This window comes from Poromitra crassiceps (assembly GCF_964638095.1).
Source record: "Poromitra crassiceps genome assembly, chromosome: 5".
In the NCBI taxonomy this organism is placed as follows: Eukaryota; Metazoa; Chordata; class Actinopteri; order Beryciformes; family Melamphaidae; genus Poromitra; species Poromitra crassiceps.
In genome coordinates, this window is record NC_139642.1 from 50,649,983 (window position 1) to 50,663,044 (window position 13,062).

Consider the following 13,062-nt stretch of genomic DNA (forward strand, 5'->3'; position numbering starts at 1 on the left):
TAACCGGTGGTTTGTTTTGGAGGGCATGTCGCCCCCTCTGGACCGCCTCCTGCCCCGCTGTCTCCTGTCCCCCACAACCCCCTCTACCCCCCCCGTGTGACCCCGCTGCCCCAGCATACACCCTGGGCCCTCTCCCCAGACAGGGGGGGTTGCTTAGCCGGCTTATAGCCCGGGTCAGGCACCTTGGACAAGGGCACAGCCTGCCGCTCGCCCGCTCTCCCCCCGGGGCCCTTGGGTATAATTTTCTCCTCACCGGCGGGTCGGCAGGCCGGAAGCGCTGGAGGTAAACCCATGGAACCACACACAGCAGGCGGGGGAGGGGGGGGGGGGGGATAAAAGTGACGTAGGGGACAAAAGGGCTGGAGAAGATGAAGCGTCAGACAAGAGGAGAGATGGAAGGATGGAGAAATGGAAGAGAGGAGGAGGTAAGAATAGGGCAGTGTAGGGTAGAGAGGAGGAGGTAAGAATAGGGCAGAGAGGAGGAGGAGGTAAGAATAGGGCAGTGTAGGGTAGAGAGGAGGAGGTAAGAATAGGGCAGAGAGGAGGAGGAGGTAAGAATAGGGCAGTGTAGGGTAGAGAGGAGGAGGTAAGAATAGGGCAGAGAGGAGGAGGTACAGTAAGAATAGGGCAGTGTAGAGCAGAGAGGAGGTAAGAATAGGGCAGTGTAGGAGCAGAGAGGAGGTAAGAATAGGGCAGTGTAGGAGCAGAGAGGAGGTAAGAATAGGGCAGTGTAGGAGCAGAGAGGAGGTAAGAATAGGGCAGTGTAGGAGCAGAGAGGAGGTAAGAATAGGGCAGTGTAGGAGCAGAGAGGAGGTAAGAATAGGGCAGTGTAGGAGCAGAGAGGAGGTAAGAATAGGGCAGTGTAGGAGCAGAGAGGAGGTAAGAATAGGGCAGTGTAGGAGCAGAGAGGAGGTAAGAATAGGGCAGTGTAAGAGCAGAGAGGAGGTAAGAATAGGGCAGTGTAGGAGCAGAGAGGAGGAGGTAAGAATAGGGCAGTGTAGGAGCAGAGAGGAGGAGGTAAGAATAGGGCAGTGTAGGAGTAGAGAGGAGGAGGTAAGAATAGGGCAGTGTAGGAGTAGAGAGGAGGTAAGAATAGGGCAGTGTAGGAGCAGAGAGGAGGTAGGAATAGGGCAGTGTAGGAGCAGAGAGGAGGAGGTAAGAATAGGGCACTGTAGGAGCAGAGAGGAGGTAAGAATACGGCAGTGTAGGAGCAGAGAGGAGGTAAGAATACGGCAGTGTAGGAGCAGAGAGGAGGAGGTAGGAATAGGGCAGTGTAGGAGCAGAGAGGAGGAGGTAAGAATAGGGCAGTGTAGGAGCAGAGAGGAGGAGGTAAGAATAGGGCAGTGTAGGAGCAGAGAGGAGGTAGGAATAGGGCAGTGTAGGGCAGAGAGGAGGTAAGAATAGGGCAGTGTAGGGCAGAGAGGAGGTAGGAATAGGGCAGTGTAGGAGCAGAGAGGAGGAGGTAAGAATAGGGCAGTGTAGGAGTAGAGAGGAGGTAAGAATAGGGCAGTGTAGGGCAGAGAGGAGTAGGGGTGGGACAAAATATCGATACTCACGGTATCGCGATATTTCCACTTGCGATACGTTATCGATACACTGGCACCAAGTATCGATATGTTTATTAAAAAAAAAAAAAAAAATTAAATAAAGAGGCTAAAATATTATGCTGTGTGTGGTAGTTGAAACATAGTTTCAAGTTGACGTTTATTTATGTTTGTAGTTGAAACAAAAACATAAATACTGTGGGCTACATGAATTTAAATGTTTGCTCATTAATATCTACTTTTAGAAATTATATAGGTAGGTAGGTTATATAGGTTTTCTTGTTTTAATAATAATAATAAAAAGACTTAATGTGTAACTTTTCCTCCGTGGTATCGGAAATGTTATGAGTGAGTGAGTGAACTCTGAGAGAGTTCATGTCAATTCTGCTAATAAATACATAATACCTGCTTCTTGCCTTTTAGGGGTATTTTTTTCTCTTCGGTTACACAGGTATCGTGATGTATCGTCTTCCAATATATCGATTATCGCAGAATCGCTGTATCGTGATAATATCGTTATCGAGGGCCAAGTATCGTGACCATATCGTATCGTGAGCTACTCAGCGATTCCCACCCCTAGAGAGGAGGTAGGAATAGGGCAGTGTAGGAGCAGAGAGGAGGAGGTAAGAATAGGGCAGTGTAGGAGTAGAGAGGAGGTAAGAATAGGGCAGAGAGGATGTAAGAATAGGGCAGTGTAGAGCAGAGAGGAGGAGGTAAGAATAGGGCAGTGTAGGAGCAGAGAGGAGGTAAGAATAGGGCAGTGTAGGACAGAGAGGAAGATGTAAGAATCGGGTGGTGTAGGGCAGAGAGGAGGAGGTAAGAATAAGGCAGTGTAGGGCAGAGAGGAGGAGGTTGAATAGGGCAGTGTAGGGCAGAGAGGAGGAGGTTGAATAGGGCAGTGTAGGCCAGAGAGGAGGTAAGAATAGGGCAGTGTAGGATTAGAGATGTGGAGGTAAGAATAGGGCAGTGTAGGAGCAGAGAGGAGGAGGTAAGAATAGGGCAGTGTAGGAGCAGAGAGGAGGAGGTAAGAATAGGGCAGTGTAGGAGCAGAGAGGAGGTAAGAATAGGGCAGTGTAGAGCAGAGAGGAGGTAAGAATAGGGCAGTGTAGGAGCAGAGAGGAGGAGGTAAGAATAGGACAGAGAGGAGGAGGTAAGAATAGGGCAGAGAGGAGGAGGTAAGAATAGGGCAGAGAGGAGGTAAGAATAGGGCAGTGTAGAGCAGAGAGGAGGAGGTAAGAATAGGGCAGTGTAGGAGCAGAGAGGAGGTAAGAATAGGGCAGTGTAGGAGCAGAGAAAAGGTAAGAATAGGGCAGTGTAGGAGCAGAGAGGAGGTAAGAATAGGGCAGTGTAGGAGCAGAGAGGAAGAGGTAAGAATAGGGCAGTGTAGGAGCAGAGAGGAGGTAAGAATAGGGCAGTGTAGGAGCAGAGAGGAGGTAAGAATAGGGCAGTGTAGGAGCAGAGAGGAGGTAAGAATAGGGCAGTGTAGGAGCAGAGAGGAGGAGGTAAGAATAGGGCAGTGTAGGAGCAGAGAGGAGGTAAGAATAGGGCAGTGTAGGGCAGAGAGGAGGTAAGAATAGGGCAGTGTAGGGCAGAGAGGAGGTAGGAATAGGGCAGTGTAGGAGCAGAGAGGAGGTAAGAATAGGGCAGTGTAGGGCAGAGAGGAGGTAAGAATAGGGCAGTGTAGGAGCAGAGAGGAGGTAGGAATAGGGCAGTGTAGGGCAGAGAGGAAGTAAGAATAGGGCAGTGTAGGGCAGAGAGGAGGTAAGAATAGGGCAGTGTAGGGCAGAGAGGAAGTAAGAATAGGGCAGTGTAGGACAGAGAGGAGTAGGTAAGAATAGCGCAGTGTAGGGCAGAGAGGAGGAGGTAAGAATAGGGCAGTGTAGGGCAGAGAGGAGTAGGTAAGAATAGGGCAGTGTAGGAGCAGAGCGGAGGAGGTAAGAATAGGGCAGTGTAGGAGCAGAGAGGAGGTAAGAATAGGGCAGTGTAGGAGCAGAGAGGAGGAGGTAAGAATAGGGCAGTGTAGGAGCAGAGAGGAGGAGGTAAGAATAGGGCAGTGTAGGGCAGAGAGGAGGTAAGAATAGGGCAGTGTAGGGGCAGAGAGGAGGAGGTAAGAATAGGGCAGTGTAGGAGCAGAGAGGAGGTAAGAATAGGGCAGTGTAGGAGCAGAGAGGAGGTAAGAATAGGGCAGTGTAGGGGCAGAGAGGAGGAGGTAAGAATAGGGCAGTGTAGAGCAGAGAGGAGGAGGTAAGAATAGGGCAGTGTAGGAGCAGAGAGGAGGAGGTAAGAATAGGGCAGTGTAGGGCAGAGAGGAGGAGGTAAGAATAGGGCAGTGTAGGGGCTGGCTGGAGAGAGAAAAGGGATAAATGGGGTAAGGAGAAGGGAGGAAGGATGGTAGATTGAGGGAGGAGGGAATTGATCTGGGAATGGTTAGTATGCAGCCCCCCGCTCCCCCCGCTCCCCTCCCCCCTCCCCCTCGCTCCCCCCCTCTCCTCTCCCATCAGTCAGTGATGGCTGAGGGCTGAGAGAGAGTGTGTTGTGGACCACTGCCCGGATGCCTCATACATATTAAAGCCCCCTGCTATTATTTATATCATGTCTCTCCTTCCCCTGCTCGCTGCCCTCCTCCTCCCCCTCCCCTCTGCACAGGCATACGTGCACGTGCATGTCCCCCCCCCACACACACACACACACACACAGACAGACACACGCACACGTTCACACAGATGCACTGACAGACAACAAACATATTTTCACAAAGACGCGCAGAGACACAAAAACAGACAGTCCAGTCACATACACAGAGGAACACAGAGGAGAGGGGCGCGTGCACGATGTGCACGTGCATACGTCCCCACATGCACATGCACACACACACACACACACACACACACACACACACACACGCACGCACGCACACACAGATTTGAATGATCTCAGTCCCTCCTCACGTCCTCTCCGCCACATACTCTACCTGTTTTTATGTCTGAGCCTGACTCATCCTCTCCATCGCTCTGTCTCCCTCTCATCTTTTCATTTGTGTCTGATCTCTTTTCAATCCCTCTCTCCTGCCTGTGATGGAGTGATGTTATTCGGATAGGTCTTAAGCCTCATAAAGCCCACGAGGACCTGTTTGTCTCTGTCTTGTTTTCCAATACCACAGGGCCAAAGGAGTGTGTCTGTTTCAGATGGCCGCTCCAGTGTTGTGAGCAGAGGTCAATTTAGACCTCGTCTAAAACGAAAAGAATTCCGACTGAATCGCTATTGATTAAATGTAGATAGATACATATATCTTGATATAATCAATAAAGGAGTCCCTAAACAAGGCTCAGCCGAAGTTTTGGAAACCAACTCTAGTCCATTCACTTGTCAGATATCCTAGCCTCTTGAGGCTCAGATGCAAAATTGTATTTTACACATTCATAACGAAGTCAGTTATTAATTAAGGAATGCACTAGAATAATCTACATAGCACCTAGTAATTGCACTATTGAGTTGACGTGTTGAAGGCAAGTGGGGGAAAATCATATATCCTATAAATTCAAGATGTTGTCATGCTGTCCATGTAACTCCATGATAAACAGGGCCTTTTAGGGGCTTGAAGGTCATTCAAGGACGCATGATCAAATGACCAAGTATTTATGGCCATTTATTTCTTGAGAGACAGATTATAATAATCAAGTTTCTGGTAGCATTTTGGCTCCTTTTGCCTGCCTGGCTGATGAGGGTACACATCGTTAATCAGTCTCAAACCTGGTGAAACTTAAATATATACACGAGCAAGCACAAAGCTTGTATACAGCTTTTTGGGACACATTGTAAAATAGATTTCGATAGGCTATTTCAAATTTCACTCTGTATTCAGTATTTTAGATGGTGAGACTTATAAAAGTTGCATGTTGGACCTTAAAAAGCCTAAATAATAGCAACAGTGCTGCCTCTGTAGCAGCCATTTCCCCAAGATTTTTTTAAAGTCTGGCAGTCACATCTTTTTCCAGCGTGTCGGAAAAAGTGTTGCATATGGTACCTAGGCTTTAAAGATGTAATGTTTATTACAGGTGGCAGAATTCCAAAAACAGGGGGTGCCCCCTAAGAGTTTTAAGCACGGGATGTTTTGAGACTATCCCTCCACTTCTCCTCCTCCCTCTGTTCACTCATCGTCCACCGCTCTCATTCCTCCTCCGCTCCCTCCTTCCCCGTTCCCTTCTTCTTCCTCCTCCGGCTGTGATGTCCTTGAGGGCCTGCTGAAGCTCCCATAAAGCCTGCAGTAAATGGCTGTAATCCGGTAATAAATGGCTGTGTCCTACAGACAAGGGTGTGAGGCTGCTGCAGCCACGGCTTTATCAGATGGAATGCTATTGGCACACACGTGCACAGACACACACACACACACACACACACACACACACACACACACAGAAATTCCCAGATGTAATAGAATCAGCATACATGTGTGTAAGCGTGCATGCTCTCTCTCTCTCACTCTCTCTCTCTCTCTCTCTCTCACACACACTCACACACACACACACACACACACACACACACACACCCATATACACACCTGCAGATGGAATCAGCCGCGCTCCGATTGTGCCGCTTTTATGGATGCCATGCAAGAGCAGCGCTATTATTACCTTTAAGTGATTAGAGATGTGACTATGATGCATTATGATGATAGGATCATATAGAGCTGTATAGGAGCTGTTGCACTGCTCTTTACGCCGGCTGGCTGTAACTGAGTGAAGGAGCGAGGAGGGGGGGGGGGGGGGGGGCGGGGAATAAGAAGAATAGTAATGTGACCTTTGGAGACACTTTGAGTTCACCTGTTTTTAATCAGCAAATACAATTGATTTTTATAGCCCCTGGTTTTATTTGTGTATTACTGTAGTCATTTGCTCCCGTGAGACTGGACTCAGATGCATGTGCGTCCGCGTGTGTGTGTGTTTGTTTGTTTGTTTGTGTGTGTGGGAGCACAGGTGTGTGTATGTGCCGGAATGTCTGACAACCTCCACACTCCTTGTTGAGTTGTAACCCAGAGCAGCGCTTTCATTTTCCTGTCATAACGTATATTGATTTTTCTCAGCCTGGGTGTGTTTGTGTGTGTGTGTGTGTGTGTGTGTGTGTGTGTGTGTGTGTGTGTGTGTGTGTGTGTGTGTGTGTGTGCGTGTGTGCACGTTTGTGTGTGTGTGTGTGCGTGCGTGCGTGCGTACGTGCGTGCGTGCGTGCATACGTGCGTGCATGCGCGTGTGTGTGTGTGTGTGTGTGTGTGTGTGTGTGCATGCATATGTGTGTGTGTGCGTGCTCTTTTTGTGATCTGTGTATGTGCTTGTGTGTAGGTGGAGCTGACAGGCAGCAGTGTGTTTGACTACATCCACCCAGCGGACCACGTGGAGATGGCGGAGCGGCTGGGGATCCGGCCCCACCTGCGGGCTGAGGCCGGCTGCCACATGGCCCCCGAGAGTGCCTCCAGCTCCGCCTCCACCTCCTCCCTGGCCGGGACCCCTGAACCCGGTACTGATGCTGCTGCCAGTGTATACAGAGAAATATTTGAATTTACCCTCAGATATTTTTACTTTACATTAATTGAACTAAAAAAAAATAAGAATTGAATACCTGACCTCAACCCTTCAGACCACAGCTGCAATTATATTTGATTTAATTGTATTATAGTGTCATACACCATACTGGTGCCCTGCCCACAGAAAGAAAAAATAAAAGGATGCATGTTGGCCATCTATAATTCAAATTACATTACAAACAATGAAGAACAGTATCGTCGTATCCAATATCTCATTCAGAATTTACAATAAATAAGGATTCCTCCCTTCTTTCCCATGCCTTGGAGATATTTTGGACAGTCTCAAAGTCATAGTTTCTAAACAGGGATTCAAGTCTTTGAACATCTGCAGTCAGGCACAACTTAACTCCTAAATCATTATATAAAGGAAAATAACAACTATTGGGCATCTGAGACAAGTATTTTGTTTGACTTCTTTGTCTCTTCCTCAGCAGCTCCCTCTAGTCCCCACTCTCACCCTGGTGACGAGCCTCTTGACCGAGGCTTCTTCATCCGCATGAAGTCCACTCTCACCAAGAGAGGCCTTCATGTCAAGTCTTCTGGATACAAGGTGAGCGAGCAAATAGCCCACCACCATGTTGAAACAGAACATTGTGTTGTACCAACCTAGTGGTTTTCTGCAGGGTGATTAAGGTGATTTCTTTGTTTGGCACAATGCCTCCCTGCAATCTCAAGTTGGTTGTATCATAAACTATTTATGATTGTGACCTTATTGTACACTGGGCTGCTGCACTGCTAGATACTTACTATCCCCCTCAACACTGTTACTACCAACTATGCCAATGCTGCTACACTGCAACAGCTTTTGTTTTCATGCCTCCTCCGGCGATAGCCAGGCCAGAGGCATTATGGATTGGGGTTGTCCGTACGTACGGTCGTACGTCCGTCCGATGTTTGTTAACGCAATATGTGAGGAACGCCTTGATGGAATTTCATCGAATTTGCCTCAAACGTCGACTTGGACTCAAGGATGAACTGATTAGATTTTGGTGATCAAAGGTCAAGGTCACTGTGACCTCTAGAATGCCATTTTCAAGCTCGTTAACGCGATATCTCAGGAATGCCTTGAGGGAATTTCTTCGGATTTGCCTCAAACGTCCACTTGGACTCAAGGATGAACTGATTAGATTTTGGTGGTCAAAGTTCAAAGTTCAATGTCACTGTGACCTCACGATAGAGATGCGCAGATGATCTTTTATGCCACCCTAATCCACGTGTATGCATGAGCCATCCGAACGCCATAAATCCGTGCAAATTATTTCGTACTCTCTAAAGATCCGCGCCCGCCATGCACCCGACATTTCATAATGCTATGAGCAATTTGGGTAGATGCTGCTGCCGTCGGTGCGATCGCTGCAGTCCACTCCAAATAAACGTCCATGCTGTGTTATAATCCAGTCCAGCACTTGCCCATGTAGCATACTTGGCTAACGCTATAGCTTTAAGTTTAGATCAAGACTGGATTGACCTGTACGGGAAAATAATACTAGTGCGTTGCATCTTCTCTTCCAACATGTCTTCAGTGGAGATTCCTGTTTGACGTTCTGGTGACATCATTGACCATATAAGGAGTTAAGAAATAAGGCATCCCATCGCGTGGCTATTTGTTTACTTCTGCCTTGGGTCCTTGGGTGTCCTTGCCATCTAACAATAGGCGGCTAACCATTGACAGTAAATATAGGCTAACATAGGTGGCTAACATGTGCCTGATGAAAAATTAAGCTTAAAATACGTTCATAGACTAGATAACGTAAGTGATATTAATGTTCTTCATTAATGATACATCATTTCACCCATCCGCTATTAATCAGTGTTAAATTGTTTATTTTTATGATCCGCCCCGGGCGGGTTATCCGCGGTCAGCGCGGTTATAACTGCAGCCCCCGCATCTCTACCTCACGAACCCCATTTCCAAGCTCTTTAATGAGATATCTCAGGAACGCCTTGACGGAATTTCTTCCAATTTGGCTCAAACGTCCACTTGGACTCAAGGATGAGCTGATTAGATTTTGGTGTTCAACGTTCAATGTTACTGTGACATCATGACCGCTCGTTTCATGCTCGTTAACGTGATATCTCGGGAACGCCTTGATGGAATTTCGTCTAATTTGCCTCAAACATCCACTTGCACTCAAGGATGAACCGATAACATTTTGGTGGTCAAAGGTCAAGGTCACTGTGACCTCACGAATGCCATTTTCAAGCTCGGTAACGCCATATCTCAGTGACACCTTGACGGAAGTTAGTTCACATTTGGCTCACTTGTTGGCGGAGGCAAGTGTGGCATATATCCGCGGTGCGGTCACTCTAGTTTTTGCTTTGAATGTATCCTTATAGCATGGTTATGTTTAGTTTACTTGCTCTACTGTATGTGTCTGCACTGTCTATATGTGAGTTGCATTCCAACCCTCATCCATGCATTCATCACCTCCCGGCTGGACTACTGTAATGGAGTCCTGTCCGGGGTTTCCAGCAAAGCCCTGGACAGGCTCCTGTACGTGCAGAACTCAGCTGCCAGGGTTCTCACTCACACCAAGCCCTGGCAGCACATCACCCCCACCCTCATCCACCTTCACTGGCTCCCGGTCAAGTTCCGCATCTCTTACAAACTCCCCCTCCTCACTTACAAATCCCTTCATGCACTCGCCCCCCAATACTTGTCCAACCTCCTCCACCAACACACTCCATCTCGGAACCTGCGTTCCTCAGACATGGGTCTGCCTGCTGTCCATCCCCCGTACCAGACTAAAAACTTTCGGGGACAGATCCTTCAGCATGGCAGCCCCCACCCTCTGGAACTCTCTCCCTCCTGAAATCCATAACGCCCCGACCCTGGACACTTTCAAAACAACCCTCAAGACCCACCTCTTCACCATGGCCTTTCCCCATTAGCTAGTTTAGTTTAGTTTAGTTAGTTAGCCACATTGTTTTGTTTGTTTTGCCCCTCTCTCCATTAATCTGTCTCCCTTGGTCCCCCCCCCTTGCCCCCTTTCCTGTAAAGCGACCTTGGGTTCTATGAAAGGCGCTATATAAATTAAAGATATTATTATTTATTATTTATTATTTATATTTTGCATCTTCCTCCATGAATTTTCCTGCAAAAACAGCCTTGCTGTAGTGTGTCCTGGTGACTCACCTGGTAGTACGCATACCACAGAGGCTCAGTCCTTCGCACGGCCGGCACGGGTTCAAATCCAACCCGAAGTCCTTTGCCGCATGTCATCCCCTCTCTCTCCCCACCTTTCCTGTCTGCCTACTGTCCTGTCCTATCTAATAAAGGCAAAAATGCCCCACAAATAATAAAAAAAAAAAACAGATTTGCTGTAACATAAGATATAGCATTGTGTAACGTCATCATCTGTTTGTCAGGTAATCCACGTGACTGGACGAATCCGCTGCCGCCCAGCCCTGGTCCCAGGCCCCGCCCGCTCGGTGCGTCGGCCATTGGGCTTAGTGGCTCTGGCCCACACGCTCCCGCCCTCCACGCTCAACGAAGTCCGCATGGAGAGCCAGATGTTTGTCTTCCGGGTCAACATGGACCTACAGGTCACATACTGTGAGAACAGGTGAGGGGGGTTTGTGTGTGGGTGGTGACATCTGGTAGCAGAAATATATTTTTAAATTTGTATAATAGAGGTTAAGGAGTGCTCCCATGTCAGTTTGGGACTCGGTCTGTCTGCCTGTTTTTTTTTTTGCCGACGCTCAGCGAGTGGCGGCCCTACATCTGGCTTTGTCCAGAAGGAATTTAGTCACCAATTTAGGAACCACTTCTGTTGAGTGACGTCTGCTGCACGCCAATACGAGGACTCCTACAGTCAATATACCAGCCCAGCATATTAGCCCCTCTTAAGCTAGCCTGGGTGAACCCAGCCCCCAGTGACCTGCTCTCAGGCTCACCCTGCTTACAGTCACACGCTAGTGACTGGGAACTGAGAGAGCAGGTCACGTGGGGGCTGGGTTTACCTAGGCTACTCTTAAGCCTCCACAAAGTAAAACCGTTTTTAAAATATGCGTTATTTTGATAAACTGACCACTTTAATGGGGATCTATAGAGTTATGTGTGTCTACTAACATTATTAAAACATCATGAAGATAACGTTGTTTCTGATAGTTTGCTAAATTACTACTTGCCATCTGCTAGTCATAATTTAGAAAACGGAGCCCATAAGAAAAAGACTTGAAATTGTTTTTTCAGACCATAAACTCATTTGGAAAGTGTTTATTTAAGACATAGACAGAGAGAGAAGTCGGGTAATTTTTCCATTCGTGACTTCAGAGTTACTTTATAATGAAGTCTCCTGCCCCCCAAATAAAACCAGATATGGCATGCAGCACATTAGCACATTCAAAATAAATGTAGTTTTCAAATGAATTTGGCCAAAGAATATAAAAAATATATATAGTTATTATAATATTACAAGTGACCACAAGGCAATGGCAAAAACTTTCACGTGCAAAGGTTTAGGCATGAGGAGTGATTGGTTAGGTTTAGGCATGCAGAGTGATGATTGGTTGGGTTTAGGCATGAGGAGTGATGATTGGTTAGGTTAATATCAGGGTAAGAAAAAGTCCACAATGGAAATAAGCCTTTTGATTGATTGATTGATTGATTGATTGCTTGACTTTACTCATGGATATAGAGACAATAAAAGATCCAATGGATAGTATGTAAAAGTGTAAACACTTATTTCCAACATGGTCCCTGATGTGTTATGGTGTTCTCTTGTGTTCTCAACCTCGATGATTAAAAAAGAAATGTATGCATGTATTCCTGCTGGGCAGTTGTATACGTATCTTTTTATCAATTATCAAATAAATTCAATCAATCAAAAATGGCTGGTTATTAACTTTACACATTTATTTATTTAAAAATCAAAAAGATACCAAAATGCTTGAGGGGGCTTAACTGTGGCTTGGCAGATTTGTGAGGGGGCTATAGCCCCCCCTTGCCCCTGTGTTCCGCCGTCCCTGGTGCGATATTTTTTTTCGGATGATGGCGAAGGCTGGAGGCACCCTCTCTGCCTGTGATTGGCCTAGCGTCAAACGTTCATCCAATCACATTCGCTTGGCTATCCTGCGTCTCTTTCTACAGTCTGTGGTCAGACAGACAGCAGTTTCGGGATGTAAAATGTTAGGGAGGGACGAATTGGGAAGAGATCCAGATCTGTTATTCTGGAATTGTTTGAATGTGCAATACAGACACAGATGTTTAACTTCTTCTTCTCTTCTGATTGGATCTCTTCCCAATTCGTCCCTCCCTAACATTTTTAGTCTAGTTTTCACCAGTGAAAATAGGTAGTCGACTACCCACTCCATAAAGCTGCATTTCCCAATGAAGGGCTGGGCAAACACCACATACTGATACATATTTCAATTCAAATACATGTCACTCTTGTGTTAGAATGAGTAAATGGGCATTGACACTGTTTTTATATAACCCTTGATCAATTCTCATTAATCTTTTATCTTTTCTTTTTTATTTGTCTGTAGGCTACATACGTGCACTGCCAAGAGTAGCGGCAGCATTATAAACCAGAGACCAGACTACATGTATATCAAACACATAAACACACAGTGGCGTCTTTCATGCATGCTAGCAAGCGAAACTGCTGTCTGTCTGACCACAGACTGTAGAAAGAGACGCAGGATAGCCAAGCGAATGTGATTGGATGAACGTTTGACGCTAGGCCAATCACAGGCAGAGAGGGTGCCTCCAGCCTTCGCCATCATCCGGAAAAAAATATCGCGTCCCTGGTAGCTGGTCTCAGGACAAGACTTCCTGTCAATATTTTTTATTTTATTTTATTTTTTCAAAATAAGATGAATGTAAAATGTATGGTCTGACAATTGCCAGTTGTGGCACTTTTGACAGTAATCTACAGGTAAGTTATTTGAAGTAGAAGTAGAAATCTGCAGCACAAAAAAGATAAAGGGAAAATCTCG

The 13,062-nt window shown here is 46.8% G+C and overlaps 1 protein-coding gene across 1 annotated transcript in view; it reads left to right on the forward strand.

Moving 5' to 3' along the window:
- The window catches only part of npas1 (neuronal PAS domain protein 1), a gene marked incomplete at both ends in the record, with an annotated part of 45,942 nt that overhangs the window by 27,095 nt on the left and 5,785 nt on the right, over positions 1 to 13,062 (forward strand). The window contains 3 exons of the mRNA XM_083636964.1: positions 6,878 to 7,052; positions 7,551 to 7,669; positions 10,489 to 10,685. Coding sequence (XP_083493090.1) covers positions 6,878 to 7,052; positions 7,551 to 7,669; positions 10,489 to 10,685 — 491 coding nt within the window. The remainder of the gene's footprint in view (positions 1 to 6,877; positions 7,053 to 7,550; positions 7,670 to 10,488; positions 10,686 to 13,062) is intronic.